This window comes from Argentina silus, assembly GCF_951799395.1.
Source record: "Argentina silus genome assembly, chromosome: 7".
NCBI classification, from domain to species: domain Eukaryota; kingdom Metazoa; phylum Chordata; class Actinopteri; order Argentiniformes; family Argentinidae; genus Argentina; species Argentina silus.
In genome coordinates, this window is record NC_139661.1 from 6,917,257 (window position 1) to 6,939,312 (window position 22,056).

At 44.4% G+C, this 22,056-nt stretch overlaps 2 protein-coding genes across 2 annotated transcripts in view; both read right to left on the bottom strand.

Annotated features, from left to right (window-relative positions):
- The window catches only part of LOC310806983 (NMDA receptor synaptonuclear signaling and neuronal migration factor-like), a 10,729-nt gene extending 7,425 nt beyond the window's left edge, over positions 1-3,304 (bottom strand). The window contains exon 1 of the mRNA XM_083673263.1: positions 3,222-3,304. Coding sequence (XP_083529389.1) covers positions 3,222-3,292 — 71 coding nt within the window. The 5' untranslated portion in view covers positions 3,293-3,304. The remainder of the gene's footprint in view (positions 1-3,221) is intronic.
- A 12,982-nt stretch (positions 3,305-16,286) lies between these two features.
- On the bottom strand, positions 16,287-21,426 carry LOC310806984 (coiled-coil domain-containing protein 183-like; the record flags this gene model as incomplete). Its single annotated transcript, XM_083673264.1, has 13 exons — positions 16,287-16,417; positions 16,648-16,735; positions 16,879-17,007; positions 17,188-17,350; positions 18,044-18,204; positions 18,823-18,926; positions 19,159-19,216; positions 19,411-19,503; positions 19,835-19,957; positions 20,101-20,205; positions 20,421-20,588; positions 20,811-20,929; positions 21,357-21,426. The coding sequence occupies 13 exons, from the start codon at positions 21,424-21,426 to the stop codon at positions 16,287-16,289; spliced, it is 1,512 nt and encodes a 503-aa protein (XP_083529390.1).
- Between the last annotated feature and the right edge of the window lie 630 nt (positions 21,427-22,056).

Consider the following 22,056-nt stretch of genomic DNA (forward strand, 5'->3'; position numbering starts at 1 on the left):
AAGCACCCACTCTCTGTTTTTCTTATACAGCTCTCTGCGGGCTCTAATCAATGGGCATTGTCCCTGGGTATCCGGCAGTGTCTCCGTGATTGCCTAGGAGAGTGTACAGAGAAAGAAGGTTGGGTGCAAAGGCTTGTGACTTCATTAGAGGAACACTTGTGGTGAGGTGGTCCGGCAATGCACACAACAAAGACTCTTTGTTTGTTTGCAATTATCCTTCTTTTCACTTTTGGCTGTGCTGCAAGTTCATCAACGGGGTAGTTTGACTGTGTAAATTACAACCCCAATGCACTGTAAATCACTGTAGCTATCTTATTCAAATCTGGGCCGCTATTTCTCAACATAGGGGTACCAGCTGTACATTCTAGACTGTCATTTGGATGAATAGTAATTGAGAGAGGACCACAGGTGTGCTGTCATAGCCTGCACTGCTTTGGCTAGAGCTGATAATCCGCTTTGCGGTGAGGAAAGCATTGCTAGTGGTCACATCGGCTGGTGTGAGTGAGGCCATGAAATCAGGTTTCACCACAGATGAAACAATTAGCTTCCAAACCATGCCGACCACAGTAAATGCTTCCGAAAGTGAAATGTGATTAAATGAGATTAGGAACCACCGTGTTTTGAGATATTTTTGTATGTATCACCGGAGCCTTCTAGATCAAACTAGGCTGCTTGTTATTCTGCTTTACAAAGGCTTGTTGCAAACATGATGAAGAAGTAGGAGCCCCATCAGAGAGAGAGAGAGTGTGCTCTGGGCTTGCTTCTTTTTTTCTTCTTTTTTTTTTTTTTTTACAAAACTCATTTTTTTCCACCGTGTAACCTAAACTCAGACTCTGAGAGATATTAAACAGACAATTGGGTCTTATGAGAAACAGTTGAAGAGGATTGCAAGCATACTGGAAATAAAAAAAAAAGATGAAAATGTCCCTTGCAATATTCTCCTCTCATTCCAGAAAAAAGGACAGTTGCCCAGACTACCACAAACAAGCATTACCAGAAAACAGAGGTCGAATACATCATCAATATACCGATTCAGATATAGGGAGGGGTATCAATATACCCCTCAGATCAGTGTGTTTACCTTGGGCGGATGAGTCTGTTGGCAGACGAAGACAGATGAGTCTGTTGGCAGACTTGCTGTCCAAGACTCTTTCCTCATTCTTTTCACTATTCTACCGCCAAAAGTCATCCAGCCAAAACCAATGAATAATAGACAATACCTGAAAATATGAGTAGACCTGTCTGTGGTGTCCTCAATGCAATAAATGTATCTTCACATCTGTAGTACATTGAGAGTACATACACCCAGGGCAAGACAAGAGTCCTTAGAACAAGTCGGTTCATGTAGGAACAGTGACCTTCAACAACAGTGGCTTTCCAGATCTGGAGTTGCATCAGAGTTAACTGACTCCCCAGTGTCTCACCCTGAAGAAGACTGACACGTACTTGGTTCAATGAGAGTTTAGTTACCACAGTAATTGAACTGTTGTTAAGGTATCTGAATTATTTCAACCTCTTTAAGCTGACTGATATCCATTCAAATAGGGGCAGCTCCAGTGTCTGATGAGGAGCTCAACCAGCCATTCACTCAAGCACAAAGACAACAAGACAAAGGAGGATTTGGCCTGTCAATGGGATAGAATGCTTTTGACACTCTATTAAGAAGATAAACTGAGAGATCATCTGACCCTCTCAGTGACTGTTATGGCCGAGCCACTATTGTGCTGTCTAGATCTAGGAATAAAAAAGGTGTCTGTAACTCAAGAATGATTACTAAAGAATGATCTAACTCCCTGTACCCATTGCAAGCAGACCGTAAAGCACATCGGACAGCTCTCTGTGGACATGGCGTATAATCTTGAATCAAAAGAGAACTAAACGTGGTTCTTGGGATTGAGTCCAATAGTGTCTTTGAGACTGTGATCAGCTTGATTTATGGCATGAGTACATGTGAGTGTGAGAGAAAGAGAAAGGGGGGGGAGTGAAAAGAAGGGAGAGAGAGAGAGAGAGACGGAGCGACACACACACACACACACACACACACACATACACACACACACACACACACACACACACACACACACATACACACACACATACACACACACACACACACACACACACACACACACACACACACACACACACACAGAGAGAGCACATATAGTGAGTGTGGTTGTGGCTGTAAGTGAATGTAAAGGTCACTCTGTCTGTGCGTGTGTTTGATTTCTCCGTCGGGGAGAGATGCGGTCAGAGCCAAGACTGCCTAGTGAGGTCAGTTTGTGGGCGATATGGTCCGTTCCTTGCCACGACAGATGAGTCAGCTCGTACCCTTAAAACAGAACATGGTGCTCTGACACGACTGGCACTCTGACTGTGAAAGATGTGTGAGGTCATGATTCATGGTCAGTCAAATGGTCAATCTTCACTAATTAGGATTACTCATAAACCTGCTGTCCAGTTTAGTCGTGACAGGTATCATACTGTAGCATACTAGATATGTCTTGCTGTTGTCTACACACTATACATTTGTCTACAGCCCTTCTAATCCAATATCCTAACTGAAATGCAAACCTGAATACCATAACCCTCACTTTATAATGATATAATTCTACCTTTATTTATCCAGGTTAGCCTCATTAAGGTGTTACAAGCTTCTTTTTTTTTTTACAAGAGAGACCTGGTTAACACTAGAAATGTGTGAGAATAATATGCAGAATTAATAAGAACCAGTATTGACTAATCTCATGAAGTATGTTTTGCTTCAAATATGCTTTATCACCTATAATACATGTAGCCTTACTGTAGCCTACTGTACTTTTATTAAAACTGCATTTATAGACTTCAGAGGATGAGATACATTCAAATTCCAATAGAACATACAGTAAAGTTAACAGTAATGCAGTAGGTGCAGTCTTTATGACAGTAATGCATCAAAATGAAATAAATCATCGAACGAATGAAATCAATCAAGCTCAGATTTGATCCCACCACTCACTCTCAGCAAACTGTATAAAATATAATAACATCAAACGGATCAATATAGCATATGAATCAATTTCATTAAGCAAACGTTTCTGTCACTCTGAAATGGTGAAAGAAATACCCATTATACTTCATGCGGAAAAGCGCGTCTATGTGCCCACTGTTGGGCACTTCATTGCGCCGCGGCACTGCACCTGCTCCATCCCACCTGCCAGACACAGACCACGGGCACTCACCTAACTTTTGCGGCGACAGAAGATATCGCGTCATTCCTTAAATTCTTCCTTTTGGACACGGCAGTTCCCATGCTGAACTGGAAACGACACAAGAGAAAAAGCAGATCATTCCCCTGATCGGCGTTAAATGTGAAGGAAGAAAAGCGCGTCGGAAAGACACGGCAGAGAAAAAAACCTCCTATTTTCCCTGAGTTGCAATACTATGAGCAGCTTTAATATGTTTTCATACACTAATGCTGAATTAATAATCAGTAAAGATTGAAGGATGTAGCCTTGAGTTTGAGCGCAGCGGCACTGAAACAGAAAACGTGCTTCGCTGGTAGCGGTTGGATACTCCTCTCGCTCAGTCTACTCCTCGTTGATTCAACTGAAGCGACAAGGAGTGGGCAGGCAGGAAACTACAGCCATAAAAGGACTACCTGCGTGCCCCCCTCACGTATCGACTTGACAAGAGCAGGTGAGGGCTGGGCCAATGCAGGGTATGGAGAACAACAAAGGGGTTTTGTTTGAACATAAACGGAATATTAAACATTTCTTGATTGGCAATTTTAATGAGTAACTACCCAAACCAGATAATATTCTACTAGGCTACTAATCAACATAAGATTGTGTTGCCACAGATCCACTGAACCTGTCTTTTTGCTATTTAATAATGAGGACTGTGGCAAGAATGGCTTAGGCCTATTTGTGAAGATGAAGTCAGCCCTCGCCACTACACAAACCTGAAAAGGCCACCATGACCAACCAATCATCCTTCAAACCAAAATCTATTAGCAGGTGTAATATGGCACTGTGGACAACACGCCGAGTCCCGTCGGACATTTCAGCACCACGGACAACAGCCATATAAGGACGTGTAAGCTATTTCAGCACCATGGACAGAGTCACAGGTAACGATAGGAAGGCAGCAAGCGATCCTAGTCTCACACGAGGGTTATTATCACCCAAGTCACAAGTACAGCTTTTCCAGAACTTTTCTTTTTTTTTTTTTTGGGGGGGGGGGGCACAGCTGAGTGACGGAATTAAAACGTTCGTGACCGCAGGAGCAACTTTCATAATAAGTAACGTCCTCGCCAGACCGAGTCCCAATGTAATACATTCTGAAGGAATTATACTGCTGTTGCTGATTCACATGGCATGATAGGAGACCAGGGATGGCCAGAGGACTGGAGGAGGGTGAAAAGACTTTGAGCTGAACTGAAAGAGAGATCGATATCTGAAAGAGGCTTTTGGGGAAAGTCAAATAGAATGTGAAAGCGATGATGAACATTTGGAAGAAGATAAGAGCATTAACTGGTTTGAGAGAAGAAGATGGAGGTTAATAATGGCGAGATTAAACTGCTAGCAGTGACAATGATAGCACAGCGTCATGACTCAAACAGAGCTCTCTATACTTACGCTGTATTGTAAGAATAGAACAATACGTGCTTATTCTCCACCATATTAGCACATGCAAATGCAGATATTTAAATGGGACTTCAGAGATCTCACACCTGCTTCATTATCTCAAACAGAGACTTATGGATGGGGGGATGGGTAGAGCACGGACAGATGGAGAGAAAGAGAGAAGTGTATAATGGAATGGTTTTTTCCATGTTATTTATAGAATATATACAGTAGGTCCATTTGAAGGTGAGAGAGGAGGAAAATCATTGACGATATAAGTTGCAGACTTGTTGTGGGTCCTCTAGATGTTCCAGAGGAGCAATATCCTGCTGAGAGATTTTGAAGCCGGCTGTACCATGAAATAACTGGTGTCCAAAAGCACGTATCACCATTGAAACCTAAGTTAAACTTTGTATTCCATCTGGCCAAATAAGACTGTTTTAGACTGTGATTTCGGTTTCTATTATTTCCTACTATTATATGTAGTCTTCTCCCTGGGTCCAGTGTCCTTTTTCATAGTCCACAAGTAGCCCCTTTCATAGCCCCTATTAGTTTTTTTTTTTTTTTTTTTTAAACAAATTGAAGGTACATCACAAGAATACACTTCCAACTACGTCCAAGGCTTGTGTGTTGGTGAGTTTGTGAACCCGATGTCAGAAAAACACAGAACCGCACCGCTACTAAAGCAAAGGACTGCACCTGCGTTGGTGTCAAGGTTGGTGCCACCAATCAGATGTCGCTATGAACGCAATACCAGCACCCATTAAGAACGTTTCCTGGATTCACTGCACTGATCCCATCTCTCCTATAGGAATCCTGGTGAGTAGTTAGCAGTATCTAAGATACAGTATACACAGTATGTATATCAATGAGATGTCAAGCCATGAAGGAGGGATAAGACAAGAGTCTTGCAGCGGTGTGTGGCGTGGGAAGATAGTTGGTGATAGTTTTAGGCCAAATACATGAGCCAGGGATGTGGTTGGCTTGAGGAGAGAGGTTTTAGACCTTGATAAATAATGCAAATGGTTGCTAGAGGGGGGGAGTATTCCCCCCAAGGCTTCATTTGAAAGGTACATGTATTGGCAAGCCGTTGGGTAACATTGCCCTACCAATAGAGACAGAGAGATTTAGATTAAAACTAGGAACTCATACTCATTAGCATGAGATACAGGGTATAACACATACAGTACAACCAAGCAGTGGGAATGGTCACCCAAACCGACCTCCATACAAGAACAAGATGAAATCCTCCTCTTCCTGCACCGGTCCGTGGAGGGGAAGAACAACAGTCCATCACCCTCCTCATGCTTTTCTTTCTCTCTCTGTCTGTCTGTCTGTGTGTGTCTCTCTCTCTCTCTCTCTCTATCTCCCCCCCCCCCCCGTCTGTCTGTCTGTCTGTCTGTCTGTCTGTCTGTCTGTCTGTCTGTCTGTCTCTGTCTCTCCCCCCCATTTCTCTCCGCTCTCCTCCCCTCTCTCCCCCCCCCCCCCCCCTCTCTCTCTCTCTCTCTCTCTCTCCCACACGTGAGGCCAGTCGTGCAGCACCAACTAGAACAAACGTGGTTACAAATCGACTTGTATGAATATTTAAGCGTCCATCTGTGTTTTCCTCCTGCTGTGGATCGCGTGCCCACATCCACAATGACAGTTTTCACAGCGCAGCCTGATGCACGGCCCCTCCACGCTGCTCCGAGAGTGACGATGCTCACACAGACCGGGGAGAGTGGAAACAGAGGGATCTGTCAAAGGAAGTGCTGTAGCAGCTCTCTCTCTCTCTCTCTCTCTTTCTCTCTCTCTCTCTCTCTCTCTCTCTCTCTCTCTCTACACATTTACTGTACACTGTACCGCACAGAAACAACTTAAAATGTACTGTATAATGCATGTTATTGTACCAGTCTGTTCAAATGAACCTTTTGAACTGTGTGGGTTGTGACCAACTATCAAAGTACACGCATCTTACAGAATCCAAATTGCACTGTGTACTAATGGATAGCATACTAAGTAAGTCACACAATTTGCTGTGAAATGCACTACGGGTGGGGACAGAGTCGATAATTTATACCGTAATACTGCTGATCGGTTGTGAATGGTGAGGGACGGTGCCACCCGGCTGCCAGGGAGTCCAGAGTAATGAGGAGAGGTGATCGATGGAGACAGTCCCAGGGAGACCAGGTAAAGGAACTCTCTACTCCAGCGGACGGTGGCTGAAGGTAGACATCCGAGGACTTGCTCATTGTAATGCGTGGAGCGGAATGGGGAATGGTGTCAAACCACATGGGTCAAGTGGAAGCGGAGGCTGGAGGAGGTAGTCATCGGAGGACGGGCCCATTGTAACGCACGGAACGCAATGAGGAACGGTCTCGAAACGCACCGTACCGTTCCTCATTCCGTTCCGTGCGTTCCCGATGAGCCTGTCCTCCCGTTTTCTACCTCCGCCAGCCTCCGCTTCCCCCTTTACACATGTTGTTTGAGACACCGGCATCTCCTCCCCCTTTTAAAACACACACCCTATCCCATTTACCCAGTCCAGGCACGTAACGCGGTGGTCATACCAGACACGCTCCTCCTGTTCCCGTGCCAGGCTGCGTTGTTTAGCATGCACACAGTGCACAGTCTGTTGTACATATGCCGCCGGCATCCATCACGCTAACACAACCGTCCAACAGGAGCAGCGAGCCCAACAAATGTCAGCGCACGGCACTCCAGGGAAAGGCTCTCTCCAACATGCAACATGCCCAACAAGCCCAGCTCCCTCTGCATCCTAATCTCCCCAGGCCGCCCATAACGGAGCATGTTATTTATCATTGCTCGTAAAAAACACAATCATTTCATGCGCAGGAATGCGTTGGGAGGGTCTAACTCTCTCCTGGCCGCCATATACACCGCAGAGGTTCTATATTATATCAAAACAGACCGGCTGTAGTACAGTATAGGCTGCCATGAAAGCTGTAAAAGTAGAGTCGGTCGTAAAAATGAAACCGTGGTGAGAAGAGAGAGAGAGAGAGAGGACAGTAATGAAAAAGCGCCTGTGAATCCAGGCAGGTCGTATTTTGTTTACACAGATGTGCTGAGGGCGAGCAGTACATGAACACCTAGGCTAGGTTTTCCAAATAGGCTATTTGTATCAAACGACTTGGACTAGACAATCATGATTACACTGCGGCAAGCGTCCAGAGGTAACAGGAGCAGAATTACTTCTCAGTACTAGTGTGGGTTAATAGTGCAGCGTAATAGAATTCAATGAGGTGAAGCAGACAGTTGCTGTTGGGAGTCGATGCACGCCAGCCATCACGGTGTTCCCTCAAGGCTGCACCAACTGTTGGACGTATTGTAGTTCATTAAGTTCAAACCTAATTCCTCTGCAATTCTCTCTGTAATACACATTCAGCACAAAGTGTACAGAACAGAAACACACACACACGCCCGCACGCACGCACGCACGCACGCACGCACACACACACGCACGCACACACACACGTCCACGCCCACACACACACACACACACACACACACACACACACACACACACACACACACACAGACACACCCACACACACACAGGCAGTACACACACTACAGTATGCCTAATTGTCCTTTAGGATAACCAATTGTCTGATTAGAAGACAATATATCCATTATGTATCGGCACAAACAACCTTGAAGCCTTGTTCTGACCAGTTGTATCTCATCGTACACATATGTTAACATGACAGTTATCGTATTATCTGCACTTCAAAGGAGGTTCGCATGGCGTTCATTACTATTGTAACCTTGCTCAAGGATACCGCCAGATAGATACCCACAATTCACCAGCAGGGATTTTATGGACACCCATTTAAATAAGACCTCAGAGGGCCAATGGACGATATAGAAACCTTTTCACTGATGGATCTGCCACCACTGGGTCGACATTCCTGGTGAGATAGTTAGTTGCTGTTTAATGATCATGGGGAGGGATTGGACGGTAAATAGGGAAGAAAGGGGGGGAGGAGGAGGAGGAGGTGGAGGTGTGTGTATGTGTATGTGTATGTGTATGTGTATGTGTATGTGTGTGTGTGTGTGTGTGTGTGTATGTGTGTGTGTGTCGGTGTCGGTGTAAGTCTGTGTGTTTGTGTGTGTCGGTGTCGGTCGGTGTGTCCGTGTCGGTGTGTGTGTGTCTGTGTGTGTGTGAGGGAGGGGGGGGGAGAAGGTGGAGCTACAGGAGAGATAAGTGGAGAGAAGAAATACACATGCAACACACGCCAAGCTTGACAGATGGAGCAGGTAATCATCAGGTGGTGTTTGGCGGCGTTCCGAGGGTCAGTGAGTAGGCTGCAGATCATGTGTGGGCAGGTAATTGGATTGGTGGGATGTTTAATTAGATCAGCCTTCTGGCACGCTGTCGAGACACCGAGCCATTATCATAGTCCGTCAACACTCAGTCATCACTCCCGAATCAGCCTCACTCCTTATCTCTTTATCAAGGTCTAAGTTCTCCTAAATCCTCTTCACAACGTTCCGTCGTCACCGACAATAGCTGAACTAGATATCTGAATATGAAATAGCACTTGGTTGGAGGCTCTCTGGCTTTATACAGTCAATATGAGCAAAGTGCTTTAGCCATGTCACTAAAACCACGCATGAATAAACCCATACACACAGTAAATGTCAGCAGGCTCTATCATTTTTCCCATTCTGGCCCATTGATTGACACGTCAATCAGGCAAAGATGCCATTAGTGAATGAGTGAATGTTAAATCCCTTTGGCTGTCTCCATCGAGTAGGAGTTGCATCATCCTGACCTAAATTTCTCCCTGAGACAAAGTCCCAGTCGGACAGAGAGGAGGGACACGAGACACAGTAAAGGCCAGACTGATCAGATTGGAGCTGGCTGGGGACGTCTCAGCCCAGAAAGGCCACATCTCTGTGTCCATGTGTGTTAGATGGACAGAACAGGGCCATGGGCACAGTCAGAGAGAGAGAGGGGTGGAGACGGTCATTAGACAGACATTGTGCAAAGCCTCTCGGGCAGACAAGCACTCCCTGCATCTACAAAATGGCACACTCGCACGCACACGGGCACACAAGCACTCACTCTCACACACACACATTTGAATACTTTCTTTGGGTTCACAGTAAAGCATTACACCAAAGAACCCAAAATATAACAAAGGTCATACAAATAGTCATGGATACAGGTAACAACGTCTTCACCACAGAGCTCAGCTTCCCACACACCTGACACAGAACCATATCTTGCAAGCTGCTTGGGTATTTTCTTTGGGAGGCCACGTACTGTCAGGTAATGCACATGTCCACACACACACACACACACACACACACACACACACACACCACACACACACACACACACACACACACACACACACACCCAACCAGGGGGTATTATTATGGAGCATTGCCCCTTTCAAGGTTTAACCTTGTGCCACCATGACTGTATAGCACAATATCCTAACTGAGGTAAACAACAAATAGCAGTCCTTCAGGTGTAAATGCAAATTGACACACAATCATCATCATTATCATCATCGTTACAATTTTTCCCTTTTCTCGGTCACGTGAGCCATTAAGTGAGAAATAGGGAGTCGCTCATGTCATTGTACACAAGCAATAGAGTGTTTCTAGAGAAAAATGTCATTAAAAACTACCAACATATTTCACATATGTTGTTTACCAACAGGGTATTGGGCCAGACCCCATTACTGAAAAGATTAAAAAAGCCCCAATCTTTCAAAAAGTGATATTTCTTCTTTAATGATCATTTATAACAATAGAACGATTTGTTTCAGCATAGTTTAGATGAAACCAATGGGACCAAAAGAGGCCCAAAATGGGATCCAAGGGCCCTAAATAGGGTACAAGATTTCACATGCCCCAAATCTTTATAATCACTTGAAAACTATTTTTATGACACGGGCAATGCTTTTGTTCTCAAATGATGCCTTTTTTTGCTCACCCATAACATTTGTAATTTTCTAAATACCAAATGAATACTTGTTGGGGACATGTTCTGACACATTCATGGAAGCTTAGAATATATATACAGTAGATTTTTTAAAACCCTCAAAGTACTATCTGGGGTAAGGCCAGAACCTTGTTGGTAGCTTGAGGGTTAACACTGTTCTACATACCCAAGACAGGAAGAGGTGGGGGGAAAAACACAACCTATTTCCATCTGTATATAAATATTGTTTCTGAACTAGTGAACCACAGCTGTGTGATTACATTTTGATAATGCTAATCCTCCATGTTTAAATATAGCATGAGGAGGGGGTTGGAATTACTTATTTTCTTTTTCTTCACAAAACAACAAATCTGGAGAGTGACAGGGAAATGCAGAGAGACGTGGAGGGTACGTAGGTGGGCGAGAGAGACAGAAAATGTCAGTGATGAGGAACGAACCCGGAGGAGACGGTGAAGATCAGTGTGACGGGGGGGAAGAAGGTGAGAAAGAAGGAGGGAGAGAAGGAGAATGAAGAGACAGTCTGACATTTTGAACTGTACTCCTTCGAAAGACCAAGGCAATGCTCTTTCGAAAACTAGCCAGATAAAGGGTACAAATTCCATGGAGAAAAAGAAAATGGAGAAATAAAATGCAATGGTGCAATGAAGAAGAAGAGGCTCCTAGGGTTGATGTCTACATTATGTGCCATGACAATCAATATGGGAATGAGTGTCCGCTCATGTGTTGAGCATATGGTCCAGTGGGTCCATCACATCCCCATCATTAAGCAACAAGTATCTTGGGAGGAGGTTCATCGTCACTGTGCAGATTCCCCCACTCCATGGCAAAATCCATCAAAATAACATTTCCAAACCATTAATCACTTCAGCACTGTGCTATTTGAAAACCTATTATATCCCACACCGATCCCAAGGCCATTCTCTGAATTAAGCACAAACATTTAGGGTGAGGTGAATTTTTCTTAACCACCTTGGCCTACTGTATGACACCATTAGCATGTCATTCCAGTTCTATCATAATGAAAACAAAATGATAATAATAATCATTTACAAAAAAGTTCCATCCTAATGAACTGGACTGTTATACGGTATGCACACTCTGTTCACATCACAGCTATGGGTGTGAAGCCGGGCGTCTGTGGTCGTGTGGGTCTTCACGTGTTCGGAGAGCTGTTTTTAGATACCTCACTGGTGTCTGACGCACAAGAGACATATTACCATAGATGCCCTCCCACTCAGCAAACAGCAGCCAGACTAAAATAGCTGCCAGCCCGGGACTAGGTGCTATTTCTCAGGTACCTGAAGGTACGCTCATTATAGTTCTTGACCAGTCAAACCCTCTCCCCCAATGCCAGCACCAGAACACAGACAACGGGAGGCCCTCTGCCAAGTCAAGTTCTAATTATAGCATCCTGCATCATCACCACGCTGCAACAACTTTAGGTCAACCCTATTGGTTATAGACACACTCTTTATTGAAACGCTCGCCTCTGAAAATATGCTATTGTTAGTCAGGTAACACTGTGTAAGGCATTCAGTTCTAGATTTGTAAAGCCTTTGATTCAAGGATGAATCACTAGTAATGTATCTCTATATATGGAAAATGCTGTATGGAAATAGAATTAGCGAGGGTGCTTGCAGCTCTGCCAGTCCCAAGTCAAGTCCAATCACACAAACTTTAGTTTGATGTTGTTCTTAAACTCCATTAAAGCAAAACTTTACTACAAATGGCAACTTAAAGAGGTCACTGTCCTAAAATCCCCCCCCCCATCTCATCAGAGGGTTGTTTAGTACCCGTAGTTCTACGGCAAAGTTGCTTGAAGGTCGCTCCTGCCATCTTTTTCCTGTATGTCACCTACAATCAGTACAAGCAACTTCTAAACATAAAAATGCATTTATGTCGAAAAATAAAAAGGTCGTGAGCTGATTCCCATTACAATCCAAGTTGTTGTTCGTGTCTGAGTAAGTAACGTCTAAAACAGTTAAGTCAAATCATTTGGGTCACACAAAAAACTTCAAACAAGATTCCAACTTTGCCAATATACACTAATTATCTCCAAACATGAATTATCCATAATTAGCCAGACATGTGATTCATAAAATATAAGTACTCTCTCTCAAATGTTTTTTTCCTCTTTTGATTGGCAATATCTCAAAATCTTTAGATTTGGGAGATGACAAACATAGTTTGGTCTGCTTCATTTCTACATGATCACTCATCAAGAGCCCACTAGAGAGTTGGATATTAATAAGCAGAGCTTGGTCAACATCCTCGGCCTATTGGTTAATATTCCACCTGTCAATCATGCACTTGGCTGAACTCTCCCTGCTAGTCTCAGAAGTGTCTGGCCCATTACATGATAATCTCCTCAATTATCATACATTCCCTATGGCACCGTCTCCGTGGAACTCAAAACAACAACAGACTGTCATCTGCTCTGAAACCAGAAATCTAAATAGAATGTGCAATACTATATTAATACTATATACTATGCAATACTATAATAATAGTGCATAGTACATTTACATTACATTTACCTGGTTTTACTGTCTTTGCACTTGATTGTTTATCACTTTCCTTTTCAAATATGTCATTCATCTTCATTTGACCATAGTAGGTAGCGTAACAGTAATAGCATGATTTATGATTTGTGCATAAACAGTAGTAGACTTTTATCTCAGCCTAAACCATTGGTAAACTACCGTATAGTGATTTTGTTACGACCAGTCCTCTGACTTCATCTTGAATACAATATCAAGTGTTATCTTTAACACCAAATGCTTGGAGAAGGCATCGATGAGAGCTGGTTACCCTCTGAAGGAGTCCACACTGGTGCTATTAGATTCACTCCCTCTAACTTAATAAAAGAGACCATACATTAGGTCAGGGCTGTGTGTAGTCTAGTCTAGTGAGTCAGCCTAGCGTGTGAACTCATGCACAAACTCTGTTTAAGAGTGAGCGAGAACGCTCTCCGGGAAGCACAGGCGTCAATAACGGAGAACTTAATTTAGCTCCTTATTTTTCGCTGTGATCCAACGTGCCACCTGATGGCACAGCTGTGCGTCACCGTGTAGGTGTCACGCTCGGATGCCTCTCAATCCTGCCTGTCAGTGGGTCGTCCTCATCACCAGGGCTTAATTACTGTCCCCTGCTCTGTTCGTCTGGGGACAAGTCTGAGGCCCCGCTCCAGGTGCATGTCATTACCCATACACACACACACACGCCTAGTCCTCCTGTGTGTCCTCCAGCACACAAAAACAACCTGAGGTCCTTATCAACTTGAGCAGACACACACCCACTCGGGAAAGACAACTCTTAAGAGGTTGGATTTGTCTGTATGATTCCGATCTGGCACGTAAGTCAAAACTTCATGGCAGGTCCCTGTTCACAGGATTACTCATTTTAGAGAGGTGTCAAAGTGAGAACGTCTGGCCATGTGTGGTTTGGGGAATCTGCAGTGCTGCTGCTGCTGCTGCTGCTGCACACTGAGTCAGTGACAGATCCCATTACCCTCTTCACTGTTCTTCTTTACGACAGACACTTTGAAGAGACAGAAGGATGATCAACATTCATCACATCAATCAATAGAAAAATCTGTACCTTTTCAACATGTCAAGGTCATTCTCCTGACGTGATTGTGGAGGGAGCAGAGACAGGGGGAGGGGAGGGGAGGGGAGGGGAGGGGAGGGGGGGAGAGAGAGTTTAAAAAACAAAAAGACCAAAGACTCTCTGGTTGATTTTCATAAGAATTAGCTGTAAAGACAACTTTAAAATTAGGCTTTTAAACAATCTACCCTATCCAAGTCTCTTTAAAGCTGCATTTAATTATTAATTAAAGTAATTAGTAATAACAATTAAATGCACGTTTAAAGAGACTTTGAATGAATGGATAGGGTAGATTGTTTAAATGTTTAGGCATTATTGTGCAATGTTGTCTGTTGATTATTATTGATGATTATTATTATTTGGTTAGTCTTGCCTGATTCTCAATGATATTTATCGTTTGAATGTGGCTTTCTTTCTGTTTGTAATTTTACTTATGCTGATGTCTATTTCTATGATCTCTTTTCTTGTTTAGTAGCACTTTGTAACATTGTTTAAAAAAGCGCTATACAAATAAAAGTATTAATATTATTCATTCTATCTAAACCTGCTGTATCCTTCACAATAACACCAGTGTATGTACACTCGGCTCACAGCAATCCTGGTGAAAAAACAAGTTACATGTTATTGTCAGAGGATCATGTACTTTATAAAGAATAAGCTTTTGCAAGAGAGACACTTGAAAGTGAATCTAAGAAAGCAATCCCTCAATTTGTTGAAGTGACAACTGAATTAAAGCTATATCCCTATGTGGTGGAGAGAATCAATATTTCTGGGGTCTGTTTTCCCTGCACACACTTTGCTTTTTTGATTTGGTCTGGTAATACAGTGCCATGAGTCTCCACGTCCAATTACTCAGGGGGCCGATTGGCCGTGCTGCACGTATGTTGCCACGTGCCGTAGCTAGAGGGAGCTCCAGACTGGAGCTGTGCTGTGACCCACTTACCTGAGTGACCTGCTTTGTTTTCCTCTTAAAAATGGATGACATGGGACGCTGGGACCTGAAGGAGTAGGGAGAAGGAGGAGGAGTACTACACTGAGGATTGGGGGGGGGGGGGGGGGGGGGAGACAACATCAGATAAAATTGAGCGGAGGTAAGCCACTAAAACAGATAAAATCAATACTGTCCCAGGGGGAGGATTTAGACGATTATCTATCGCTCTGGTAATCTTGGTTTTTTTCTTTCTACCAGGGAGGCTCAGAGTTTTATTCTTTATCTGCTGATCTGTTGTGTTTGTCCCAGGCAGACATCCTTCTATCTGGTCCCTGAACAGGACGGGTTTGTTCTTTCGCTCCCTTGGTCACCTGTCTCTCATTGATCTCTGCATGCCCCAGTTAAACTTTCAGAACATTACAGTATTGATCTCTCTCCATCAATCTTTTGTCACTCTACTTCTCTCCGTCTTCTCTGACCCAATTTCCCCTAAGTAGTCGGCTCGATCAAGGGTCAGTGTGATCATTCCTATGGGGAAATGTTGGGTGCATTTATAGCATTATGAGGAAGCGAATGTCAAACTCAGCCATGCGGAAAGATGGACAGCCTCATCCTCTCCCACACTCATCTTTGACCTCCCCTGCTAGTTTACTTCATTACCATAAGACGTAAGACCATCTCTTCCTCTGCCTTTCATACTCCACTGCATGTTTCTATCCACGTCCTCCTCTCTTTCTTCCCCATGCAACACTTCAGAATGTTCTGCACAATGCCGCCACCCAATGGTTAACGAGAGAGGTGCAGTGTCACACTCCAGCCGAATATGTGATTCGCAAGCGTCCTAGATGACGTATTGCTGAATTTCTAACTGAGGCATGCTAGTAGATTCACCTTCACATAATAAGTATGTGTACTGTTTATGGCTTTCAGAGCATATTGGCTTGGCCAGCCCAAATGCAAAAGGGATCGGGCTGAATAAAGAGTTAAGAGATCGAAAGAACATTACTGGGAACCTTAATGTCATCTTCATAACTTCATGAACCTTTCAAACCCTGACAAGATGGAAAATCATACCATTAGCCTGTTTATTTCTCCAGTCATATTCCCTTTGGGGCTGTGGAGAGAGCAGCCGCCATGTCTACTAGCTGCCTGGCCTCGCTCTCTCTTGCTTGGCTTTGACCTAGCTCTTCTTAACGTTCCTCTGGGTTTTCTTCTTGGGCTGGTGGGCCTCGATCAGCTGGATGCTGCGCCGCTTGATCTCCTCACGGGACAGGGAGCAGTCCTCCTCCTGACTGCGGAATTGGAATGTATCTGGGAGAGGGGAGAGGAGAGGAGCAGGGAGGAGAGAAGGAGCATAGATCAAGAGGCAAGTACTACAGCCAAATGGCCTTGGGAAAGCATCCAAATTCAAAGGGCATGCCTCCTGGTGGATAGGCTGTTCTTTTATGCCAGATAGACCAGACAACAAAAGCATACATCAATCATATACACAAGAAGAAGAACAGTGAGGAAGGGGCCTATGGGAGTGAGGAAGGGCTTACCTTCAGACGCGCTGTCATGAACAGGGCTACTGGCCCGCTTGAAGTTCTTGGGCTCCATCATGGTGCTCTGCTCCAGGAAGCTCCACATCTGTGGGGGAGAGAGAGAGGGTTGGGCAGAGAGGATACGAGACCAAACGAGAGATGTTAGACTCCCGTGTTCAGAGGAGCTGAGATCACCGAGAGGTACTATAGCCTGTGATAGTGAGAGCTAGATCGAGAGAGGTGCGTCACCTTCTCCTGGTCGGGGCTGCAGCTGTCCTCCGTTGACCCATTCTCTGAGGCTGTGCGCTGCAGTGCGAGCAAACGGGCATCGATGTCCCTCAGCTTCTCTATGGCGTCCAGGCTCCTCTGCCTGGGAGACTCCTGAAATAAGACCCACACACTCTATCAATAACTTAGGCTAAGTAGTCATTAGTACAACCAGAGCCCTGTACAGTATATACAAATATACAGTATATGGTATCATACTGTTGCCAGGCAGATAAATGATGAGAGGTTTGTTGTTTCGTGTGATGAGGAAGAGGGACAGGCTTATAGTACCTGCTGCAGAGGCACACAGATCATTCTGTAATACAGGTTGTTGACTCCCTGCTCCACCCCGTGCAGCACTGACTGGGCCCTGCTCAGCTTGGCCTCCCATTGGCCACAGCGCTCCTGTTCCCGCTCAAGCTCCGCCTTCATTTCCTCCTTCAGCTGCTCGAACCTTGAGACAAACAAACAGAGACCATTGAAAAGGCCTCATCTCCTCTCCTTCTCCGCCAATAGGCAATAAAGCAGACCTCTAAAAATGGCAGTAAACCATCTCACTGAGCAATGTACAATGACTCTCTTAATGGCCCCATTTGAAGCTGCCCAGTAAGGCCATATTTTCATACGTCATTCGTCTTCATCATGAACTTTAAGATGGAAAAAAAAAAACTCCCTGTCCCAGATGTCTCACAAGATTAAGATAAAAAGCGTAGAACAAGGTTTGAGATTGAATATGTCACCGAGCGATAGGTCACTCTGAAAACGGCTCGAGGTGAGAGAGAGGAGGGAGAAACATCTCAATAAGAATCAGCGACACATCAATCACTGGCTGTGGGTGCGGTAAACAGGAGAGTTTAAAAAGAGCCCTGCTCTGTCACGGCAATAAAGCAATGTTCAATAAACCCACACAAAGTCATCAAGGCGATGATGAAGACATTTTTTAAATAGCTTATTTTCATCAAGCCATTGTGGGCGTTTAGTAAATTGCTCCATGCGTTTGCATGTGTTCAGAGAGATCTAGAGTAAAACAATTTAATGACTAAAAAACCCAACTCTATTTGAAGTTGTGCCAACACTGAGGTTCTGTTGATACTGGTTCCATTCCCGTAGTTCTAGTGTTGTGTTGCACTGCCTTTCCCTACTGTACCTCTCAGATCCGGGCCCAGTGCTGAACTTGAGCCTGGCGTACTGAAGCTCTAGAGAGACCAGAGTGTCGGTCCTCTGCGTGACCAGCTCCTCACACTGGGTCATCTGGGTGTGAAGCTGCTCCCTGGTAGCCTTCTGGGAGACCAGTCTACCCTCCAGTTCCTACATGCCAGAAGGCGGACACATCCTCAGACTGACAACCAGCATCGGTGTGGTCATAGTGATGTCATAGTGTGGTCAACATGTGGTTATAGTGTGGTCAAAGTGTGGTCAAAATGTGGTTATAGTGTGGTCAAAGTGTGGTCAAAATGTGGTTATAGTGTGGTCAAAGTGTGGTCAAAATGTGGTTATAGTGTGGTTAAAATGTGGTTATACTGTGGTCAAAGTGTGGTCAAAATGTGGTCAAAGTGTGTTCAAAGTGTGGTCATAGAGTGATTATAGTGTGGTCATAGTGTGGTCAAAGTGTATCAGGACATGGTCATTAAATTCTGCAATGGGTTTTGAACATCTTTTTGACAGCCACAAGGTTTTCTAATGTGTTCAACATACAGTAATCGAAAACCACAAAGTCCCCAGTGCAATTGGATAATGCACTTTACCATCACTCAACAAAATGAAACAAGCACGTCGAGGGAAATAACCAAGGCTGTTTGCAAGTGTGGTTATTTACTGTGTATTAAAAACCTGTGATTAATGGTAGGCAATATCCAGGGGGAACAGTGTTTGTTAGATATTGCATAGGGCTAAAATATCCCAGATACCAATTAGACTTTTCAATACCTGCAGATCAGTGCAGCTGAGGGCTTCTCTCAGAGCATCAATATCTTCCACCAGTTTGACAATGGACTGTGGGGTGCTGGAATTGGGGGTACACTGCTGGGCTGCTGGAGGAAACAGAACACACATCATTTCATGGTTTATCTCCACAGCACAAAATGTCTTCTTGCTTTCGTTAACTCAGGTTGACAATAACAGCACTTGATGCAGCACGATGTACACGTGTAGCCTGAATTGTCTGATCGATGATTGATCATTTGAGTGCGTACAATACATTATATAATACAAAAGCATTACATGACTACTGCGATGACGTCTACAGATCATGTGATGTAATACCTCTGACAGGAGCTGAATCAGTCCCTTCAGTGAGCCCCTCTCTGGCAGACTTCCGACCCTATAGAACAACAACACTCACTACACCGGGCATTGATGTGTCCCTCTTGATTAAAATGTTCTTCCCCTTTCAATCCCCTGCTCCTTCTGATTCCCAACTGTCCTTCGTCTCTCTCTCACCTGTTCTTTCAACTTCTGAGACCCCCTACTACTGCGTCTCTCTCCCTCCCTCTCTCGTTCCAGCCTCCCCTCCACCTCCTTCTCTTTCTCTGCCCTCCTGTCACTCAGATCGTTCTCCATCTCCCTGCGTTCCACCATCAGCTGCCTCTCCATCTGAACCAGCTGTGCCTGGTGGAAAAAAAAACAAAAAAAACTGGGATATAGGACTAGACTTCTGAAGTATCAATGTAGCACTGTATCAATGCATGAGGTACTGAGGTACTGTCAATGCATTTTTTCACTGTTGATCATTCAAAAAGATAATAGGTGCATCTCAATAGCATGCTCGCCATTGTTTCCATTCAATCAATGCACATTTGCACATCATTTCCCAATGTGTTGGTTATAGCACTCTGTGTTTTCAGACCCATGTAGACTCAAGAAGAGGAACCTACAGAAGACCATTAAGATCTCAATGACGTTCCCTATGGAAGGAGACGAGGTGTAGATGAGGTCATACCTTAGTGCTGTCGACAGCAGTGACTGCAGTTTGGGACATTTGAGACGCCTTTTCCAGCTCTGTCTGCCCATTGAGCACAGAGTTCTGTAACTGGTACAGAGCCTGTGGCATCTCACGCACCTCCTGACACACCAAACAAACGACAACAACACAGGTCACGACGATTCTCACCGATTTTTTGCAGTGTAATCATCGGTGATCCCAAAGGTCATGGAAGTGTATGATGTTTACGTTTGCTTGAATATCTTTGTTCACGTGTTACAGACCTGGCACAGGTGCTCACGGACTAGCAGATAGGTCTTCTGGATTTTCTCTGCCTCTGTGATCTTGACACTCATCTTCTCTAGACTGTTCTCCAGTTGTCGCACCCGCTGCCAAGGCGCAACCACACACATGAAATCAACCACATTTTTTACATTTCAAATGACGCTTTCCACGGTTAGGTGGCGAAAGCAACGTGAATGCTCCTGTCCACGGCGCTGAAAGTTGACATTGCGTGACCCTTGCTTTCCTCTGAGTTCTGGCTCAGGAGAACTAGGTGAAGTGAGCAGTGAGCTTTGGTGGTAAAGTTCTGTAGCTAGGTCACCTGGTCATAGTGGTGCTCATCTCCGTCAGGGATAGAGTCCAGCTCCAGGGCCTTCATGGCCTGCTCCACCTCCAGCAGCTGGGACTCTCTGGCCCGCACGGCAAACTGCAGCCCGTTGTGCTGCTCCACCAGAGTACATAGTCTACGCCTCTCCCGCTCCACAATGCTCTACATACAGTACACACACACACACACACACACACACACACACACACACACACACACACACACACACACACACACACACACACACACACTTGTGCATATGCTAGGCATGTACAACTGCAAACTACCACTTGAGATCTATCCTAAAGTGTAACTGTATAGCAACCTCTCTGCTTGTGCTCTAGCTTGGTGCTCAGTTTGACCTTTCACCCCAAGCAAATGTACCTCCAGTGTTGGTCCTGGCTTAGGCAGGGACTTGCCCAGAGTCTTCCCACCTCGTGCGGGTTTCTGATCATGCTCTAAGATCTCCTTTGCTGCACTGTACTCAGCCTGGGTTTGTCTTTCTGAATACAAGGTTGAATACACAAGTAGAGGTTAGAGGAGATTTGTGAAGGGTGATAAAGAAAATCTTTACAATTTATGGAGCATTTTATAGGCAATGGAGTACATTTTATTTGTGTCATATATCCTGCAATAGAATAACATCAAGCTATGAAGCATAGCCTATTATGTTATCTGGCCTACATAGACACACACTGATTGTAGGGAGAGAGAGAGAGAGAGAGAGAGAGAGAGAGAGAGAGATTAATATTAAGAGAGACAGAGAGAGGGTAGATTGGTTCAATATTTTAAAGTGCAAATATCCCTGCCAAAAATCTTTGGTTTATCATAGAACGTTTGCTGTCTTTTTAATGTGGAATGTTGTCATTAATCTAAAGCGTGCTAATTACGCTTACATCAGTGTGGACACAACTACATCATAACCATTACCAAGTTGTTGTATACGGAGTCGCTGCTCTTGAAGAGTCAGCCTGGGTTGCTCTGTGTCCGCTGACTTCATATCTTGTCCGTCGGTGTAATAAGCTATTTTTGTTTATAGTCACATTTTATTTGATTATATACAACGGTTTGATCAGAACAAGCATTATGATTGGCCGAGGGGCGTTCGAACCCATGCTCTACTCCCTGATAAAGTCAAAGCTAGGACGCGTTTATCCTTGTTTATCATACCTTACAGTACTATTCCTGCGCTAACGCTCGAATTACGACGATTTGTTTATCACGTTACCTTTACAACAGTGGTCGTTTTGAGAACTTATATATAAGTTCTACATTTCTATACTTCTTTGTTTTCTTTTGTAAACGTTGTTTTGTTTTAGAATCCGCTTCGCGTCGGGCCTAACAACGCCCCTCAGCTCTCACTGTGGCTCAGTTGGTAGCGCATGGCGCTAACAACGCTTAGGTTGTGGGTTTGATTCCTGCTGGGACCATATATACTGAAATGCATGCACTCACTGCAATGTAAGTCGCTTTGGATAAAAACGTCAGCTAAATGGCATATATTACTTTATGCACGGCCACTCCAAATTAACCAATAGGGCACGCCCAACAGGGTCATTAATAGAACGCATGGTCGTTGCACTTCTATTTCTACGTCTTATAAACAGGTGAGCTCCGATGTTGTTAACAG